The sequence below is a fragment of the Etheostoma spectabile genome, chromosome 4 (genome assembly GCF_008692095.1).
Source record: "Etheostoma spectabile isolate EspeVRDwgs_2016 chromosome 4, UIUC_Espe_1.0, whole genome shotgun sequence".
Taxonomy (NCBI): Eukaryota; Metazoa; Chordata; class Actinopteri; order Perciformes; family Percidae; genus Etheostoma; species Etheostoma spectabile.
In genome coordinates, this window is record NC_045736.1 from 21,897,668 (window position 1) to 21,919,553 (window position 21,886).

Here is a 21,886-nt window from a genome sequence, read left to right on the forward strand (position 1 = left end):
AGAAAGTAAAGCAGATTAGAGGTGAACAGCTTTACTCCTGGGTTGTTAAGGGAAAGTCTATCTGCTTTAAAAAGATGTCTGCGCTCCCAGAAAATGTTAAAGTTGTCAATGAACTGCAGAGAGTGGACGGTACATTCAGTTGAAAGCCATTTGTTTAGTGCCAACAGTCGGCTGAATCTCTCATCTCCTCTTCTGACTGACGGTATAGGACCACTGATAAACACATCTGCGTCTAGAGAGCTGACGGTGTCCAGCAGAAATATCAATGTTGTGAAAGTGAGAATAATCTAAATGTCTAAGTTTTCCTCAAGCAGTTGGCACTCAGCCCCTCTCATCTTATCAGCAACCGGCAGCCTGACTCCAGTTTAAAAATGAACTTCAGCATTGCTGCTTTTAAGTAACAAATTGAACACCAATGATATTAAAGTATAATGCTCCAAGAACTTTTATGAAAGTAGTCATTTTTTAATTTATTTTAAGTTAAGGCAATCCAATACAAAGCATTTTACAACCCACCATATGACAATAATCAGGTACAAATAAAAACCCATTTAAAGGAAATAAAGGAGTCATGCAAATCAGAAAACTGAAGAGATATAAACAAATAGTGGAATTAGACAAAAAATTAATAATAAAAAAATGCGTTAACTGTAACATGCTAACTTTGCGACGATTTGTAACAACTGGTGAGACAAATGTTTGGAGAGCCAGGTACGAGAGATAGGAAATAGCAAACAGTCCACAGAGCTCAATGCATGTTTGGCACTGACATGCATGTAATCCTTTTGGACTAGTTCCTATTATACAGATGGTGGCACTATTTGATGCTACCCCAAGAAAACATGCAGTCAATCCATCACACTTATAAATTTAGGGCGTTAATAGGTCACCTTAGTGACCTAGATTCCAGGAGCGATGGCTCTTCATACAAACTCCAAAAATAAATACATTTCTTCAATACAGTAATATTCCTAAAAACATATCCATCATATACAATGAGCACTCCTCGCAAGGATAAAGTGCTGCTGGGATCTATATGCAAACCAACTGTTCATACACTTTACATTCTAATTGCATTCCCCTCCACTGTTTCCTCTCTTAAACCACCCAAAGATTCACAAGCACATAGCTGTTTGCCATTTTGAACACCTTCAAATAATTTCATCTTATCCACCCAAGAACCATACTTTTCCCCCAGAGGTACTTTTTAATACAGGACTAAATGAGATGCAGTGACTGCCTTTCACATTGTTTTGTAAGGCCTTTAGTTTGCTACATTAGACATTTGAATAGAACCTTTAAGCTGAGATTATTTCTGACTCTGACTCATTTTGTCTGTTTTAAAGAAAAGGACTCCCTTTTATAGTCTATTGTATTTTAGCATGGTTTTGCGTTTGTTTACACTCCACACCAATAAGGGCAACATTTAGGTTAAGTAGTAAACAAAACAGAGTGAAACTGGAACAATGATAGAAGAACAATGGTTGTGGGGAAAAAGTGACAAAGATGGAAAAAAAGTTCAAATAAGATTTAGAATCAGTCTATGTAATTCTAAAAAAAAAGACACACAAGGTCCAGCCATGCTAGCAGCTCTGTGAGGCTGCACTTGCTTTGAGCTGAATGTTAACATCAACATGCTGTGTCAGTGCTGGAGTATTGTCCGGCTGCACGATTAAACCTTCTGGTATAGGGGAAAAAAACACTTTGGGGTTGTTTGTATATCTTTTAAACCAATCACAATCATCTTGGGCAGCGCTAAGCTAAAGATGCAGCAATGGTGCTGCTGTTAAGCAGGTAATCATGTTAACCATCTTACTTTAGTGTGTTAGCATTCTAGTTGAAATTTTGACCTGATAATGACGCTACAGGAAAAATCAGAGGATGATGTCTGAACCCTAATTTCATGACAATTGATCAAGTAGTTGTGGAGACATTTCATTCTGGACCAACGTGGTTGAATGTCTGACACTGGCATCCCCACAGGCTCACTGCTATCGTGGCAAACAATTCAAACTTAGTAAAAGAAGAATCTGCAAGCCATGAAAATACCTTTTTTTTTATGCAACATGTGCCTTTAATTTTAGCATTCTTTTGTCTCTGCATTAGGGTGTCCTGTTCCTTAAGCACAAAGCCTAAAGTAGAAAGGCCAATTATGTGGACTATGTCACTATACACAGTGAGAGAAAAAAACACTGAAAAAAACTGTCACTGCAGTTTAAGCATTAATGCTATGTGATTTGTCAGATTACAGGCATGATGGCAGAAGATTTGAGTGTTACGTTGTATTCTGTACTTTTATCAAAAACACTCCTCTTTGTGGATGTTATAGCCTAGTCCTACTTATGAACCATGCGTACCTACTGTTTATATTCCTTAATGTTCTTAAATTTTACAGGACGATCTCTGCATTATTGTAAGGCATCACATCATAAGACTGTCAGGGCTTGTTGTTGCATCATTGTGCAAAGATGCATCTCAAATGACAAGCTTTGTTACTGATGCGTTAAAATTGGATTTGCTACTTGAAAGTCAGTTTGTTTTTGTTTCTTAACACTAACCTGATATTACAGATGGCAGGAGGCTACAAAAAGCCAATCCAAGATTGGCACAAAAGGATCCCTCCTTACCCTGTGGTAAAGATGGATTGTTAATGTGTTCACACATAAAATAATTACTTATGCACTGAACATAATGAACATAAATGCTAAAGCCCTGTAGACCACTTGTGAACTGTCTCCCACCAGAGACTTGTAACACACTGCTGCTAGGATCGGGCTGTATGAAAAGTAAATCTCCAGTGAGAAACACTGGCTGTGATGGTACCAACTCTCAGTTGGAAGTCTGTGACCAAGAAGGTTATGTGGCTGCTGATGCGTGGTTGCTGGGGGCAGCAACAGATTTCCACTGACATTGGAGTCTCTGTGTTGCAGAGGTGATGTTTTTGGTATCGCATCAGGGCCGGATTACCTTTGTACTGGGCCCTGGGGCAACAACTAGATGTGGCCCCAATTAATCACTATGTCCCTTTAGTTCCCCCAATTCCTTTTGGAACATAAACCAACCTGTGTTCCTGCGTTGGGAGATCTACCTTTTCCCCTTGTTTGCTGTGTTTCAGTTAGGGATATTTTGATAAAATACACATTTGTTTTATTAATATGTAGCATAAACGCATCCATGTATGCATCAACCAAAAAGGGAAAGTTATAGATTTTGACACAGTGCCTTGCTACATGATTGGGCAACCATTGCCTTAAGACCCTCACCGTCTATGTATAATGTGCTTTAGTGGTGTATTTAACCTATGATGCCTAAGTGGGTTTCAACCTTGAGTCTGTCTTTTACTTATATGGTACTGTATTTTGTATTTACTGTAGGTTATATTGCCAAAGCAATACAATTTTTGTGGAAGAAACTGAGGTTATGATTAATGGGTTAATATTCTTCTTGTGCAAAATCTTCCTCATGGGATCTCTTTCATTCTTAATGAGAACCTTAAATTAGTCATATTTTCAGTATTTTTGATAAATTGCAGCTACAGCACAAAGTGACTCAAAATGATTATGTACTGTGTGGTTATCCTGGTAGCGCAGGGTTTCCTGCAGCACTTTGCAGCTAAGGCGGCCGCCTAACCAGCACATACCTACCGCCTTAACTACGTTGTCAATAAATAAAAGTGTATATGCGATATACGCCATGTTACTCTTTTCTGTTTTCTCCCTTTCATTCCAAACCACACAGTTGACAACCTGCAGGTCAAGGTGGCGGTGACAGGCTAGGACATAAAACCTACAGGCTGCTGTGGACTTGTCAGTCTCGCAAGCGGTTTCAGGAATATGGCTGCATGTGTCCGACAATGCACAGAACATTAACTTGTACAAGCCTACAGCTGTCCACGGACACGGAGGGCGGATAATGTGTAGAGCCTCCAGGTTTCCTGCTTGTCGGCAAATGGTTAATGATCGGTTTACATTTCATTTCGTTGTTCTATCTTTTGGAAGGCTGGCTGCCAAAAATCGGCAATTACTAGCTAATTAATTTAGCCTGAGGTAAATAATAGCTATCAATAAACAGAAGTGACGTGGTGAATGGCTTCTGGTGTGTGCGTGTGTCGGTCCCCCGCGAAGCTCCAACAGAAGAAATTAGCTGCACCTTCGCCAAAATGAAGACTGTAAAACAGAACTATTTTGATACAAACATTTACTTGCCATGTGGCAGATAGCCATATAGATGGATATAATGTATTAATTATATATTATTATTTAATAATATAATGACAAACCCCCACCGCGCGGTCTGACGGCAAACCCCACCCAGCCACTTTAGCTAACAACTTCTGCAGGAAACCTTGTAGCATCATCATTATCTTGTCCTTGGTACAGATCCACGTTGTGCTTTTTATCTGCAATTCCTTGAAAATAATTGATGACCACTTCCAAACTAATTGACTATCAAATGTCCATGCCACTCTGAAGAACACAAAAAATATACTGGGATATGGGGGAAGTCACTTCTCATACAACATGCTCTTATAAACATTTACCTAATAAAGGAGAGATGAGGTGACCCCTCATGGTATGAAAAGCTTGATTAATGTGTGTAACATAATACATTGTAAACTACATACTTGTAGTTTTTCCTTCATCATAACTAATGGATTAGCAGAAATGGAGATAATTCCCCAATATAAAAACTAATTCCAGAATGGAAAAGGTGCCTAAAAATATCACTGCATTAGGCCACACCAATGACTGACGAGCAAGGCTTAGGTCAAAGTTCACATGTCCTGATACGATGAGAGAAACAACCACAGACAGGCACAAATTTTAACCACAACATGATCTCTTTGAACCAACCTGCTGTCAAATTAGACGTAAAACAGTCAATGCCTTGGTGTGGGATTAAAAGGCTTTCACCAAGTCCCGGAAAGTTTGAGCCTCTCTTTAAGGAAAATCATCCAAAAGTAATTCTTAATTAATAAATCACAGATAAACAAACCAAAGATCTGCTGCTCTAATAGTCACTAGCAGAATACGGCACAAAATTCAACACCCGTTTCCTGGTGTCTCGGCTCCTGTTTGTACCAACAAACAGGAGGAAAAGAGTTCCCACTGGACTCTGAGTGGCTGCTGCATGCTGTCAGTCCTCAGTGAAAAGCCAAGAGGAGGGCCTCAGATCAGTGTGTGGTGGTGTGTGTGTCCAGGCGGTGTGTAGGGTGGTGGTGCTGGGTTGGGTTTTATCCCCCGGCTCTTCATGTAAGAGATGAACTGGTCGGGGATCTCTGCTAGCACATCTTTAGCAAGCCGAGCCATGCTTAACACATGGTTGCCTGTCCGGTCCATATAATCTCTGAAGGGAACAAACTGAGTAAGAAGAGAAGAAAGAGTCAAAACTTGACAACATATGGTTCCCTCTGTCTAGCATGATTCCATCTAGGGATTTTGTTGAAGTGATTCAAGAAAAGCACTAAACACTTTTTGACAATGTACTCAAGAATGTTTTGTGAGCAGGGTGATTGAATGGAGAAATCCAGAGGGCTCATGTTTAAGCCCCTATGTTGGTCAACAGTTCCTGTAAATTTTAGTATGTTGATCCATCACTAATCCTGCACTAACGCCCAAGTGAAAATAGATGTTGTTCTACTGGGGTTTGACAAAATGACTTTAGATTTTGTGTTTTGTATTATTTGTCATAGCACATCAAGGTTTTCCCAGTAAACTGTTAAGCAGAGGTGGTAAGCCACCCGAATCACGACATCTTGCTTTAAAACTTTAGGAAACCGTGCACATTGTCCTATTCCCACTTGTCAGATAATTAACTCTTTAGTTTTAAGACGCATATGGTTTTCTATAGTGACACATAATGTAAAACCTTTTAGAGTGCTTGTCTCCATGGGAATTCACAGGAAGCACACACAGATGTCCTAATCTGTTAGAGTTGTCAGTGCCAACAGATGGTGTTTTGTCAGAAACATTTTAATGTACCAGCACAACTGACACCAGCATGAATTTAAAATGAAGATGTAAAAATATGACCCATATATTGTAAATCACAACAAACCCCATTGCCTGTAAATAATATCTGTAAATCTGAGTTATTCCTGAAATTGTGTGAACCTGTTTTTCTAGTGCATGGTCACCTGAACAATGTCTCTCTCTGCCAGTTTCCCCCGGGACGAGATTCTGATGTCATCACCATCCAGCTCCACCATAGCTGAAAGATTACACACACATACGCACACACGCGCGATTGGTACACTTCTGATGCACAGGTTTATTTATTATATATCATATTAATACCACATATTCTTGCTTTAGCGTTGGTAAGGAATAGAGGACGTTGAGCTGTAATCCAACTTTATTGCATGTCTAATGAACAAATAAGTCCTTTTATTATAGTCTGTGCAATTCAGGATTGTCTAAGTACTGCAAACGCAGCAATTAACCTCAGCCATGTCTTCTACAGTTATGCATGCATCCACCCACACATTACCTTCTCCACTGACTCATATGAGTTTGTAAAGTAATTTTCTCTCGGGTGTTTCTTTCTGAATTGGTGCCTGAGAGGTTAGCGCTGGCTGTAACAGTAATTGTCTGTGAGTTGTATGAATCAAAATGTTAATTATTGGCCCATGTTTAAATCTGTTTAACTGACCTGATTTACGTATGCTGGATATAATTAAAAATGTCAGAATATTAGGTTTTCTTTACTATGATACATTGTATGTGTCTGCCATAACACCTTTACCAGAATATATCATCATTATGTTAATGCAGCAGTCAAAAACATTAAAGTCCCTGTACCGTCAAATTCAGCCTGACCCACTCCAACTATGATGATGGACATGGGAAGTTTGGCAGCCTGCAGAGGAATCAAAAAAGAACAAGTGAAAAAAAAACATTTATATTTCTTTACAAACATGTACACATTTCAAAATAGAGACACTTGTCCACTTCACCACTGACCTAAAGCGTGCATTGCTGTATATCACACATTATAGCAGTTAAAAAGGCTCCCCCAAAAGGGTTTAAAACCACAAAATGTTCGGGTTTTCCCCCTTTTAACATGGGAATTTAAATTTAAAAAAACCAAAGGCCCCCAAAGGGGAAACAAAAAAAAAGCGTCGGGAAAGTCCAAAAAAGCCCTTGAAAATCGGGAGATTTTTTCAACAAAAAACTTGTTTTTTTATTTTTTTTTCCTACCCCAGTGGGTTTTTTTCCCGGGAATCCAATTTCCTTTTTAGGGATTCCCCGGGGCTTTTATCTTGGATAAACACGCCGGGTTTTTGCCCGCAAAATGCGGGTTAAAACTTGCGGACCCACTAACATCGTCCCCCGAGAAAATTTGGAACCCCCGGGTAAATTAGTACAGTTAAATCTTTTTTATAGTTTAAAAAAAACCCAATCAAATTTACCACAGAATTCAGAGCTGGTTAAGGTAAACCGGGACTTTTGTTTCGGGGGAGGAAAACAATTTAAGTAGACCCCCTTTGGGAAAAAGGTTTTGGTTTTGTTTGTATTTCTGAAAAACCAATTCCCCAACCCGCCCCGGGGCCGCACTAAGCCCCGATAGCATGTAGCGGGGGGGAAAGGAAAATTAGGTGCGGATGTAGGTTTTATCTCAGAAATACTTTTAGACAGACTAGGTTTTACAGGGCCCGGCCCGGTGGGGGCATGGGGTATTTGGAGTTTGGGAGAGGAGGGAGGGGGAAGGGGTGCCAACTCAATCGTACAGCACCATCCTCAGGCCCCCCCCACCCCCGCCAACCCCACACCTCAGGTCAATACACAACGCTATGAGTTTTTTCCTTCTTTTGGAGGTTTAAAGTCTCCAACCAAGGCACAAGCTAAAACCGGGCAAAATACCCCAAAATTTTATTTAACCCCTAGGATTTGGGAAAGGAACCATTTTTCCCCATTTATTTTTATCATTTTAGCATCTAAAATTTGCTATTAGCACTAAGCATAAATTAGAAAAGTTCGGGGGTGCCCGGATTGGGGGAAAAAAAGAAAGATTTACCCGGGGCCCCGGGTGTGGGGAGGTCCCAAAAAAGATGTTTAAAATTATGTGGAAGCAGGGGGGGGCCCCTAAAAAAATCCCCTTTACAGGGCCCCAAAAATTTTGTGCTCCCGCCCCGGGCCCAAGAAAAAGGGGAATTATTTTTATTTTTTTTTATTAGATAATAAAAAAATTTTTGCCCAAATTTAAAATTAAAGGGGCCCACCAAATTTAAATTACACTGTCCCTTCGAGGGACCAAAAATCCCATTTTTCCCTTGAAATCCATCAAATATTTGCCCTAGACATTTAACACATTTTGGAGGAAAAACCCCCGAGATCCCCAAAATTTGGGGTAGACCCCACTTAAAACCCATGAATTTAATTCGGGGCCCAATACATTCTAAGTGTTGGTGTTTAACATATTTCAACCAGCCCAAGGGGACCCATATGTTTCAACCACTGAAAGGGTTGTGGAAAATTTTTTTTTCCCTTCAAGAACAGCTTCTTTACCCCTTGGAAAAGATTTATGAAAAAAATCAAAGGTTTTGACCCTCGATTTTTATTAAATGAAACTACGTGATTTTCTTTTACATTCCTTGATTCACGTGACTGCATTGCCTCAAAAAGGGCCCAAATGTTGGGGGCGGTTGAAAATTCCAGAAGATGGAAACCCCCAAAGGGCTCAATAAAAACCCCCTATATTATTTTGTAATGAGTTTTTTCTGCAGTCACATATTTTGACAAAGCAGTTATAACTACCCCTTTTTTATCTCTGGCCCCAAGCAAATGTACGTGGGTAAAGATTTCCCTTCTCAAGGGCCCATCTCAGTCCCGCACATCAGCGCGATTATCAGTGTTCAACACAACTCCTGTCAGTGCCTGTTCTCCCACGCACCCACAAACACTCATACTTGCAGATATTTGCCCCCACAATCAAATGCCCCAAAAAAAAACCGGGCCAATCCACCACCCCCATTTTTGGCCATTCTCCTGTCACATTATTTCCAGCGGAATCCATTTTTAATAGATAAAAAACGGCATAAATTTAAAAACCTCATTACTTAACAATCTCACTTCCCTTTTGCTGCTTAAACCAAATTTTATCCCTGGCAGGCGGGGAGGGTGTGTGTTCTTGCATATTTTGCCTGAATACATAAAAGGGTTTTATGGTATTTTTTAAACCCTTGGACTGGTCACTGCCCCACCCCCCTTTGGGCTTTGGGTTCAGTAACAACAAAACTTGCACTGCTTCAAAATTTTTTTTTTAAAAAATTTTAATTTTGGAATAATTTTAAAAACATTTGAGCACACCCCCTGCCAAACAATTTTTTTTAAATAATTTATTATAAAAAAATTTTAGAGGCCCCTGCAAAATTAAAGGGGAAAAAAAACAAAAAATTTTTGGTTGGAGGCTAAAACCCTTCATTAAACAGTTTGCCAATTAAGGTCTTTTCCCCACCCCTTTTCCCGGGGCCCGGGCATTAATGCCCCCGGGTGTGGGTGTTTTTTTGGGGTGGTTTGTGTGTGTGTGTGTGTGGGGTATGTGTATTAATGGGGGGCAAATTTTTTAAAATGCGGGTTTTTCCCTTTAAACTTTTGGCAACTTTAGAAATCAGTTTTTTTCCCCAATATAAAAATTTCATTTAAAAAATTTCTTCTAAAAGGTTTTTGGGTTTTTTAAAACAAGTCGGGTGGGAAAACATTAGAGACGGGTTGAAAAATTCCTTTACCTTAATTAATTTGTTTATAAAAACTGTAAAATTTTTTTTGTCCACCTTTATCCCTTAAACGCTCATTCTCGGGGAAATTTGGAAAGCTTGAGGGACGAACAACTTAACGTTTTTCCCCAAGGGCTTAGCAATTATTTAAAAGATGTTTAAATTTTAAACAACTTTTGGGAAAAAGTAAAATTTTGAATCAGACAGAATGAAAATCCCGTGAGAATTTTGGCCCATCTGGCTTTGGCTAAAAGCTAAAACAGTAAAAAAGGCATCCGGGGGTTGCAGCACAAGACCCTTTGAAATTTTCCGCCCAAAACCCCAAAAAAACAGAAAATCCTTTTTCCTGAAGCGGATTTTTTTAAAAGGTGTTTGTGGACCCCTGGCAAAAATATGCCCGGAAAAAAAAAAGGAGATTTGGGAGAACGGGGCGTGGAAACCATCAAATTAATTTGAAAAGAATTGAGTTTAGCCTAAGGGCCCGTCCCCCTCCAGCTGCTTGTCTGGGCGGGTAGTTTTTAAACCCTTTCATAAGTCCAAAACGTTTTTTTGGCCTTGGTTTTGCATCAAAACCTTTTTTTAGGGTTTTTTTGAAGAAATGGGGGAAATGGCCCTAGAACATAAATGTGGGGTCCCTTTAAATTCTTTGGATTTTTTAAAAATTTTTTTTAAGGGGCTCATAAAAACTAAAAATTCCCATTTAAACCCTTTCAAAGGGGGCCCTTAATGTCATGTGTGACATGTGTGTATGTTGTTATTACATGTGTATACGTTTGTATAGATGTTTATATTTGTATAGATTTTTCTATAATTAATATCAAGATAGTTTTGGATGTATGCCCCTCTTCCTATTTTCACTACATGAGAGAGTGCCACTCGCCCCGTTTTACAGTTTCTTTAATGTAACTAAGTAACTTTTAGCTAAAGTACATTTTAAATTAACTACTTATTACATTTACTTGAGTATTTTTCAGATAGGTATTTTTACTTGTTCTTAATATCAATCAAACTTTTTCTACCTGTTTAAATGGTTGTGAAGTACTTTTAGTGGGCCCTGGCACAGATAAAGAGAAGAAGCACAAAACACTGACTGTTGCCTTTGATTGATTTCTTATCATATTGGAGAATTTTGTTATAGACAGAATGTGGTGACAGGAGTAAGGTCAGCGCAGATGAAAAGATTTACATCTTTGAGATGGAGAGAGACAACACAAGCCTTTAAATTTGTGAGCGAGGGTTCCACAGAGAGAGCAGGAGGCAGCAGAGGGACCCGAGCTGTGAGCAGAGGAGGGGGATGCTGAGTGATTGACTGGACGGATGTGGTGTAACAGGCTGTTGTGCCTGATAAACATCATCTTGTTTCACCACATGGGTCTACATTACCCCTATTTTCTACCGAGCGCGTTTGCATTGAATTCTGGAGGGGCAGCTAAAGATGAACGGTAGATTTATTTATTTATGCCTTCTGGCTCAACTCTCTTTTTGTCACAACGGTGTGATAAATTGAATGTAATTCCGCACCTGCTGCGTCGGTTTCCGACCAATCTCCCGCTCTATTGTCCCCTTACAAGACCCCAAGTTTTTTGAAGTCCTTCACTTGGGGTAAGGACTAATTCTGGAGTAGGCACTCCATCGGTTTCCTGCTGAGAACCATGGGCTCAGATTTAGAGGTGCTGATCCTCATCCCAGCCGCTTCACACTTGGCTGCAAACCGATCCAGTGAGTGCCAAAGGTCGCAGGCTGATGATGCCATCAGGACCACATCATCTGCAAAAAGCAGCAATGAGATCCCCTGCCCACCAAACAGCAACCCCTCCCCACCCCAACTACGCCTTGATATCCTGTCCATAAATATTACAAACAGGATTGTTGACAAAGCGCAGCCCGGCGGAGGCCAACCCTCACCTGAAACGTGTACGACTTACTGCCGAGGAACCGGACACAGCTCTCGCTTTGGTCATACAGAGATTGGATGGCCCTGAGAAGGGACCCCCTCATCCCATACTCCCGCAGCACCTCCCACAGTGTCTCCCAGGGGACCCGGCCATACGCCTTCTCCAGATCCACAAAACACATACAGACCAGTTGGGCATACTCCCAGGCTCCCTCCAGGATCGTTACAAGAATGAAGAGCTGGTCCGTTGTTCCATGACCAGGACAAAATCTGCATAGTTCCTCTTCAACCCGAGGTTCGACTATTAGCTGAACACTCCTTTCCAGCACCTTGGAGTAGAGTTTATCAGGGAGGCTGAGAAATGTGAGGGGAACCACCACCCCGGTCTGCCACTCTTTTGGCATTTTCCCAAACTTCCACGCAATGTTGAAGAGGCATGCCACCCAAGACAGCCCCTCCACACCCAGAGCTTTCAGCATTTCTGAACAGATCTCTTCAATCCCTGGGGCTTTGCCACTGTGGAGTTGTTTGACTACCTCAACGACTTCCACCAGGGAAATTGACGACAATCCCCCATCATCCTCCAGCTCTGCCTCAAAAGACACCCCCACAAACTGTATATGTCTCGTCTACAACACCATGAACAACAAGAGATTTATCTTGGAGGTGGAAAAACATAATACAACACCACACATCCCTTTTATAAGGACAACACCATAAAAGAGAAGGCATGACGTTTAATTGCAGGAGTGCTTAGAGTGGAAGGTAGAGACTACCTTATTAAACACGTAATTGTTCTTTCAAGCACTTTTAGAAACATTAAAATCGGTGGGGCAGGCAAGACACTTCTGAGACGTTCCCGGGGTGTTATGGCGCGTGCCGGAGGACGGAAAAAGAACGTGGCACAGCTTGAACGCAGACACAGAGACACACAGACGTGTCCAGTGGAAAATCCAGGTTAGGCTTGGGTGGGAGTACAAAATTTCTAACCGGTTTGATATCAAGCCAAAGACTGGACCGGTATTCCAAAGTTTATCACTAGATGTCACACTTTTCCCAAGTAACTAAAATAACCATACTCCCACCGCTACTGAAGTGTAATTTCCTTTACAGCGTTGCTCAGCTAGGGAGTAAATTGCCTTCAGACACTAGCGGTACTAATAGTAGTTTACTAAATCAAAGATATTTTTTTTTACATCTAGCTAACTTAAGCAACTGATAAGTTATTTGATTCAGAAAGCGGCAATACTTTTTAGAAGAAGCTGATCTCGTAATGGGTGGGTAGCACACCTCCATGAGTACATGAGGCAACTGTCTGATTACTCCACATTTTAATTGTGATATATTGTGATTAAATTCTGAATATGCCAGGTTCTCTGTCAAGTTAACATACAGTCCCTGACAAAAGTCTTGTCACTTGTGTACAAATTGACCTGAAGTGCCGCTGAAATATATTTCTAATCAAGATTTATTTACAAGAAATGGCTCATTTTAATCCCAACAGCTTTTGTAATAATGTTTTTGACAAGCCCAGGTCAGGCAGACCCCGCAAGACAACTGCGCGAGAGGACCGTTTGTTGCCTCAAAAATCCAAGGCCAGCCCATTTTCCACTGCAGCAGAGCTCCACCAGACCTGGTCCCCTGAAGTCCCGGTGTCAACCAGAACGGTTTGTCGGATTCTGTCTCAAAATGGCTTCCATGGTCGAATCAGTGCCCAGAAGCCAGCACTAAACAAAAGACAATTGAAAAACCGTGTGGCATTTGCCAAGGCCCACGGCCTGCTAAAAGGATGGACGCTGGAGAAGTGGAAGAAAGTGGATTTTTCAGATGAATCTTCTGTTGAATTACACCACAGTTTCCGCAAATATTGCAGGAGACCTACTAGAGCCCGCATGGATCCAAGATTCACCCAGAAAACAGTGAAGTTTGGTGGCGGAAAAATCATGGTCTGGGGTTACATCCAGTATGGGGTGTGCGAGAGATCTGCAGGGTGGAAGGCAACATCAATAGTCTCAAATACCAAGAAATCTTAGCTACCTCTTATATTCCCAACCATAAAAGAGGCCAAATTCTCCAGCAGGATGGTGCTCCATCGCATACTTCCATCTCCACTTCAAAGTTCCTCAAGGCGAAGAAGATCAAGATGCTCCAGGATTGGCCGGCCCAGTCACCAGACATGAACATCATTGAGCATATGTGGGGTAGGATGAAAGAGGAAGCATGGAAGACCAAACCAAAGAATATTGATGAACTCTGAGAGGCATGCAAGACTGCTTTCCTAGCTATTCCTGATGACTTCATCGATACATTGTATGAATCCTTGCCAAACCGCATGGATGCAGTCCTTCAAGCTCATGGAAGTCATACAAGATGTTAAATTTGAATCTCACAGCACCACTATTTAATTTGCTGACATATTTTAGTATTTTTAGTAAATTTGTTCAATTTATGTATAGGCGACAAAACTTTTGTCTTGCCAAAATTTGACCTTTCTGTCTTGTTTAGACAATAAATCTTTTTTTAGTGAAACTAATTTATTTCAGTGCATTGAACGTCATTTGGGAGGGTTTTAGCTTTTCATATGAGCTATTTCTTACACCAATTGATTAATTAAAAGTCAGGTTAATACCAGGTGTTTCTACAAAATAGATAAGCGACAAGACTTTTGTCAGGGACTGTAGTAGTACAATGTGTTTCTTCGATGTAGAAGTAGCCTAAGTGGGGTCCTGCTGTAAGTAAATTTTGAGTTACAATTTGGTTTTGGAGAATTCTACAACCAGCAATACCTCAGGCCAAGCAATCACCCCGTCCCAAACAGGTACATTTTCAATGGGCACTGTACTAGTTATTGAAAACATGGGGAAGAAGTGATACATGTCCACACTTTGACCAAAACACACACAAACACATGCATGCACAAATATAAACCCACTCCAGATGTACTCAACATACAGAGAGTAGTGCACATTCCGGCTTCCTCTCTCTTCCTATTGCTTTTCTTGAAGGCACCTTCCAGCATGAATAAATATGAGAACATACTTAATATAACCTCAGCAGTGTGTCCTCCCCCTCGCTCGGATCCATGGAGAGTTAAAGGGAAAGCAGTGGAAGCGTCAGTAGACAGAGTGGAGGCAGTGAGATAGAGCAGCAGGCAAGATCTTAAAAGGAAGGTGTGGCTGTTCTAATGTTTTGACTAACAGTCGCAAATTCCCTTTAAATCCAGTCTGCTGGATGTTCTGTGCCTGCGGTGGGCTGAGGAGGAGGAAGAAGGGAGAAAAGAGGAAGAGGGAAGAAAGTCGCCAACTACTATTTAAAGCTGGGAGAAAAAAAAGATTTAGGGCAACTTTTAGGGAAAGCTCAGAGGAATGAAGCACAAGGATGTGTTTTTTTTAATTTACAGAAGCAGGTACATCTTGTTCAGTGCTGTATTACTTTAGGACAGTAGAGGATTAAATCCGAGCAAGAACAAAAACATAACCTGGGTGTTGGGCTACTTTGGTATTGTTGTTAGGTAAATCATTAGTTTATTTATTGATCTTGCAATTACAGAAAATAATTGTCAGTTATGTGGATCCATTATGACAATTAGAGCTGCACAATAAATTGTTTTTTTTATTGTTGTATCAACTGGCGCAATCTACACATTGCAAAAGGCTGCAGCATATTGCAAAAGACACTAAGTACACTTTAATATCTGTTTATTTATTGCAAGTTATATCTTTATTGCGATATTCTATCGCATATTTGTGCTGGGATAATGCCCAAATGATATGTTGATTTAAAGGAATAATGGCACCACCACCACCGTTCCGATTCTTACATTAACAATGGCCTCTTTGGTCTGGGCCATGTCAGAAATGACGCCGTCTGTGATGATGAGAAGCACAAAGTACTGAGAGCCGTCCTGCACTGCAGCTGAATACCTACACACACACACACACACACACACACACACAGATACAGAGAGAGAAACAGACAGTAATGAGTTTAATGATCTCATTAATACAAGAACAAATCTAACTTTCTTGATGGATTAAAACTGGATCTAAACATTGACCATACATTGAAATTAAATCCATGACAGTCCATGTCTTATCACGTACTCTCACCACAGTCAAATTCAATAAAAAGTGTTCTTTTGTTTTTGCTGTACTTCAGGTAACTCATTAAATGCTTCACAAATACACATTGATTAATCAGCCCAAACAATCAAGTTTACCTCAAAGCTGGTTTACTCTGCTTGATTCACAGATTAACACCTTTAGTTAAAAATCTCTTTATACTTGTTCACCTATTCAAATGCTAAATACCAACACTGGTTCTGTATTCTCAAAGCTATGGCTCCCTGCCACAGTTTAAAAAGTGTTTTTGTCAGAGTGACATGTTTAATTACAGAAGGGCTCGGGGTAATCAGATGGAGAATTGTCCGGATATGGCTCAACAAATGAAATGACGAGGGAATTGGTGAGAGGTAGAAGTGGGTGTCTGGGGCACAGTAATCCACTCAGATCATGTCACAGTTGCATAGTTTTTTGTTTTATGATATGTGATATGTCAGTATATTTGTTCCATCAGCTAAATCTGCCACTCTTTTGATAGCTGTCAGTCAATCTAAATTCACACATTCATACATGTTACATTCTGTTTGTGGTGTCTGGCAGGACATATGTTATCAGTGGACTGGGTAAGAAAAGCAGTGGTACAGGAAAGCAAAGCAACCTGAGGCCAGCAGTCTAAAATGTTGATTTCTTATTTTGAATAACTGGAATCTTGTAGAAGATCATAATCTTGATGATCTGTATGCTAACATTGTGGTACAAAAAATGAATTCTGATGATAAACAGATTTAGGTTTGTTGGAAAAGCATTGGACAATGTGTCCTTATCTCTGCAGATACAAAACACAATTTTATGTGAGAAAATCTGTTCAGGTTTCACTGTATTGCCAATATGTTTTTTGAATTTGACTGTAAATATGAATAAGTCAAAACCATTCCAATTTAAAATTTAAACTTGTATTTTGAATTTGCATGTTCCTATCTAAGACCAATTTATATCCATGAACGCACAAGTAAAAATAGATTATTCAAGTCTCTTCCTGTTTTCAATAAACTTGACAAATGGAAGGGAGTGATATAGAGGTATGTAGGGATGAGCGAGTACAGCATTATATGTATCTGTATCTGTTTACCACATGAATTATCTGTATCCGGATCCGTACTCGGACTGGGCGGGGCCTAAACCGGAAGTGGTCAGATTTAACCCGGAAGTGGGTCGGGTTCTCTTGAAATGTGCAGGGCTTTAACCGGTATGTTATTTAAGCATGCAATTGATATGAGTTGATCAAAAAAAATTTATATTTATTGCTGATTTGAAAACTATTTACATGACAGCATCGAGCTTCAGATCAATGGTGTTGTCATGGTAACAAACAAACTATATACAGAACGTTTTGCAACTCAATATAACTTTCTTTTTTTAACTTTTTATTTTTTTATGATCAGTGTGATTTTTTTTTTTTTTTATTTCCACACCAGGTATATGTTTTGTGTGTGTGTGTGTGTGTGTGTGTGTGAGAGTAAGAGAGACAGAGAGAGAGAGGGACGGGGGGGCGAGGGGCAGCTGACAGTAAAAAAAAAAAAATCTCCGATGGCAGAGACGCAACGGGAGTTGCATTTAAACCAAGCAGCACGTCTGAAACCCACGTTCACCAGAAATCTACTGGTTACTATGTAAGGACTACAAACCGAAGTTAAAATCAAACCTGAAGCTGAAGAAACCCTAACGTTAACGGAACAGATCCGCAGACCCGATTAACTGCCTGCCTGACGGAGCGGGAGCGGGAGCGAGAGAGCGAGAGAGAGAGAGAGAGAGAGAGAGAGAGAGAGAGAGAGAGAGAGAGAGAGAGGGGCGAGCAAGAGAGCAAGAGAGAGAGAGAGAGGCCGAGGGAGCGCATTTCTCCTTGTTCTGTGTGTGTGTGATTGATCCGAGCAGGTTTGTAGGCGGCGGGGGGGGGGGGGGGGGGGGGGGGGTGATTATCACAGAACGCGGCGGGCCAGTTGAGGAGTTGTATTCAATCGAGCACGGATATTGATCATATAACTCGTATAATACTTGTACTCGGCAAAAGTGCTTTACCCGTACCGGATACTCGTTTCAGCCGGATACTCGGATCACCCCTAGAGGTATGTAGTATTGTCCTTGTTGCTTTGCCACTTTAATAGAATAGCTATTCACTAGCTGCAATGTTCCCTCACCTGGCAACATGGTTCACCACAGGAGCAAAGTTAGTTGGCCCGTACAGCTGCACTGTCTTCAGACTCTGGTGGTATGCCTCTAAGATGCCCTCAATACCATTGCAGTATGGATTTTCCAGGTTTCCATTCTTTAAGGAGAGAAAGTACACTGCCTTCATTAGATGTCATTTACTCGGTTCTGATGAACCTAGCCATGCACAAAATCCATAAATTAGGATAAACACAATAAATTAGAAGATTCAGTGGAACGATTTTGGACGTTGGATATTATAAGCATGAAATAGCCTTGATAAAAATCATTGAACTGATTAATCAAAGATGAAATAAGGAGAGGTTGACTTCACCAGTGGAAACTCATGCGAAACCCGTCCATCAGGGGGCAGTTTGGCTCCGAAGCCCAAAGCGGGGAACATCTTGTCACTGTCATAGTCCTGAATGATCTCCCCGACAGCCTTCAGGGCCATAGCGTAAGCGTTCAGCTGGTAGGGGTTCATGTAGTGCAGCGAAGTGGACTGGGACGGGTTACCTATCAACCAATCAGTCAATCATGAGGTCATTGTGGGTAATGAGCGACAAAGAGGTCAATTCTAGAATGCAATATGCTGTTTTAGTGTAAAGACATGTTAAAAACTATTCAGTTTTCTGCAGCTTTTGATCACAATTAGCATGAGCTTTCATGTTTAGTCATAAGGGATGATGAATCATAACTTGTGACAGAAGTTTGGGACACAATCAAGGGCAATCTAGTAACAAACAGTGGGATGAAAGCCATTTTGAGAATTAAACACTTCCAGTAATTAATTGAGAATTTACAAAGCTTCTTACTAACTGTGACCTTCTCCAATATCCCAACACACCATTGAGAAATTTAGCATTAATAGCCCAGCTGGGATATTCTGAGTGTGTTTCGGAAAATATTGCACCCAGTGAGGCTGTGGATGACATGTGCACATCTGATTAGACGCACGTGCAGAAATCCTGGTTTTTGCCTGGTCAGGCTGTGAGTTCACAACATGTAGCACAGGTGATTGTATCTGTAGTCTAGAGTGCAACAACAACGTGTATGTCACCTTAACCAACCTCATGGTTGGAGATCTCAACAGGTTGGACTGTTTGCTAAGCCCCTACCTCTTTGTTACTGTTGCCACACTTTTCAAGATTTCTGTTCGTCCACGCCACATAGGCCTATGCAGTTTATTGACCCAACGAGTTTCAGCAACAAGAAGTGCTTTGATTCTGTAACTTTGCATTGTGACTTTCTATCTACACCAGAAGTTGGAATGTGTTAAGTTATGTATGTAAATTGACATCTGCTACTGTAATCACATTACTTTTTTAAAGCACATTTCTGTCCTTTTTTATAATAGAACTTACAGCGTGCAACACTGGCACAGCGCAGGGCTTGACTGGTCATTGCACTGTTATAAAAAGTCATTGTGACTGGTCACAGTGTGTTGGTATTTGGGTTTTTATTAGTGCTGTCAAACGATTAAAACATTTAATCGTGATTAATCACAATAATGTCAAAGTTAACTCGCAATTAATCGCACATTTTTATCTATTCTAAATGTCCCTTGATTTCATATTTTGTCCCATTATTGTTTCTCATTTTAATGCTCTTATCAACATGGAAAACTGAATCGGCTTGCTTTGTGCAAATGTTTTTTTTATTGAAAACAATATTGGCATATAGCCTACTATGGTGGTCAATTTCACACGTAACATTCTCACTTGGAGCAAATAATATCTCACACAATGTAACACTGTCCATCAATAAAAGGGTGAAAAAATACTTTGATGAGGCCGCATAGAAAATGCGTTTGCGTTAACAACATTAATAATGCGTTTAACTGACAGCACTTTTTATATATGTAAATAACAATATAATATAACAGAAGATGTGTTGAAGGCAGGGTTGGTAACATTTTCCAATATACAATTTTAACGCTGTCTCAGACTAACTTTTACACAGGATTTGAAATAATGCTGGTTGTTACTAATGTAGGTAGTACAATAGTGAGCTTGACGTGCTAACATTTGCAGCCAACGTTAGAGCAGATAAACACACTGTTTAATGCATTCCTTACACTTTTGCACTTGTGTTTTTGGTAGTATAAAGGCTAAAATAACTTTTTATTTACCTAGTTTTTCTTACTACAGACCCATGTAGACCATGCGTAAAAAATCCAATGCACAAACATGACTAGTTACATTTTTCTAAGCTATAGTTGTTCCAGGGATGAGTTAAGCAATAATCACTTGGGAAATTCAAATTTCAACATGTAGAGCTCTTCTTTGCTGATAAATCTTTTGGAGTTTTATGTTAGGCATTATTTATGCCATAAGAAGTGTAATTAGACTCAAGTGTGATTCTTTGATGTCAAGCAGAGGTTTTTTTTTCCTCAATTTTTCTTAAAATGCCTGCTATAACCTTTTTATTTAGAGTGTATTGACAAAGTATTTAGGTGGAGGAGATATCCAGGAAAGGCTATCACTTACAGTTACAATGTGTGTACAGTATGTGTGCCCACACTTGTCTGTTTGTGTGATAGATTCTGAACTCAAACATGCACTATTCTTGCCTACACACACACACACACACACACACACACAAACACACACACACACACACACACTTTGCCGTTAGTATCACTCACCATTAGATGCTGTGAAATCGATGGCCACAGTGAAATTGATCTGCGTCCTGGAAGGGGGATGGAGAAGAGGATAAAAAATCAACGACTGAGACCAGCCAGTAATAACAAGCCAGGCCTCATTAAATTCCAGTGTTTTCACACCCAGTCACACACACTAATGCAAAATTTTCAATACCTAGATGATAAGATGATAGATGATACCTAAAACTGAGGATCATAGACCAGATGTGACAATTATTTCTTATGATATAGCTACAAACCAATCAATATTTACAGTTTTTTTTCCCGATTGCCAGACAACAGTGGGGTCAACTTTAGTAAAAACTCTAACTACAGTCTGCAGAGCAGCGGTTCATGTGGACCAAACTGTAGTTTGTTTTTCATTGCTTAAATACAGTTTACAAAACTCTACAGACTTATCCTGTGGGTTTCACAACACTGTGGATTTGCAGCACTTTGTTCAAGGTTGTGCATACTGTTTGGTGCACTGAGCCTGTTTTGAGATGTGTGTTAACACTGTTGTCAAAACTGTCAATCCCACATTCAAAACAGTACAGATTTTAGACTGGTGCATTTCAAACACTGCTGATTGCAATGCTTTCTTGTTTTAGACTTTTTAGTAAACACATAATGTATATACAGTTCATAGGGAAAGCTCAAAGAAAACAATGAAGAAATAAAGAAACAACAAATAAGAATGAAACAGTTACACATTGTATCGTTTGAGAAAAATAGTGAACAAGCAAAAGAGCAAAGATACCAATATGTCCAGGTAAGATGTCTGAGGTTACATACACAATGCACACTTACTGTTCCCCTTCGAGGGGAACTCCAACTGTTTTGGTGATGACACTATAGCTTTTTTCCCATAGTGTCGTCACCGAGGCAGTGTCTCGTTCCCCTATCTCGGGGAACAAGGGTTGCATACGTAACCTGAGACGTTTTTCACAAAGAAATGTGGTAATGTATTTATAAAAATAACTTGTAAAACTTGTGTACCTTCAGTTTGTCACATTTCCAGAAATTAAGTAAATTACTACAGATATACTGTATATATATGTATATATATATAAAATATTGATTAGTGTAAGGTCACTTAATTTGTACACTCTGTATTGGTGTTTGATGCTAGTGTTTTTACTCTCAGTGTGTTCTGAGTGACAGTGTGTGTAATCTCCGTGAAGTTTGTGCATAGTGTTTGGTGCACTGAGCCTGTTTTGAGATCTGTGTTAAGAGTTGCGTTGCTTGGAATGAGTTTTGCAGCTGATGTGAACTGCTTAGTTCAGGTGACTGTTAACAAAAGAGATTGTAGTTAGAGTTTTGCAGTTGTGACCAGTGTCGTTTAGCAATCGAAAAAAACTGTA

The 21,886-nt window shown here is 40.1% G+C and overlaps 1 protein-coding gene across 2 annotated transcripts in view; it reads right to left on the bottom strand.

Moving 5' to 3' along the window:
- Positions 1-444: 444 nt before the first annotated feature.
- The window catches only part of cpne5b (copine Vb), a 121,514-nt gene continuing 100,072 nt past the window's right edge, over positions 445-21,886 (bottom strand). For both annotated transcript variants that reach the window (XM_032513729.1, XM_032513730.1), the window contains 8 exons: positions 20,523-20,569; positions 18,210-18,391; positions 17,866-17,993; positions 15,430-15,532; positions 6,801-6,858; positions 6,137-6,210; positions 4,345-5,360; positions 445-3,578 (listed from right to left, as the gene is read on the bottom strand). In XM_032513729.1, coding sequence (XP_032369620.1) covers positions 5,169-5,360; positions 6,137-6,210; positions 6,801-6,858; positions 15,430-15,532; positions 17,866-17,993; positions 18,210-18,391; positions 20,523-20,569 — 784 coding nt within the window. In that variant the 3' untranslated portion in view covers positions 445-3,578; positions 4,345-5,168. The remainder of the gene's footprint in view (positions 3,579-4,344; positions 5,361-6,136; positions 6,211-6,800; positions 6,859-15,429; positions 15,533-17,865; positions 17,994-18,209; positions 18,392-20,522; positions 20,570-21,886) is intronic.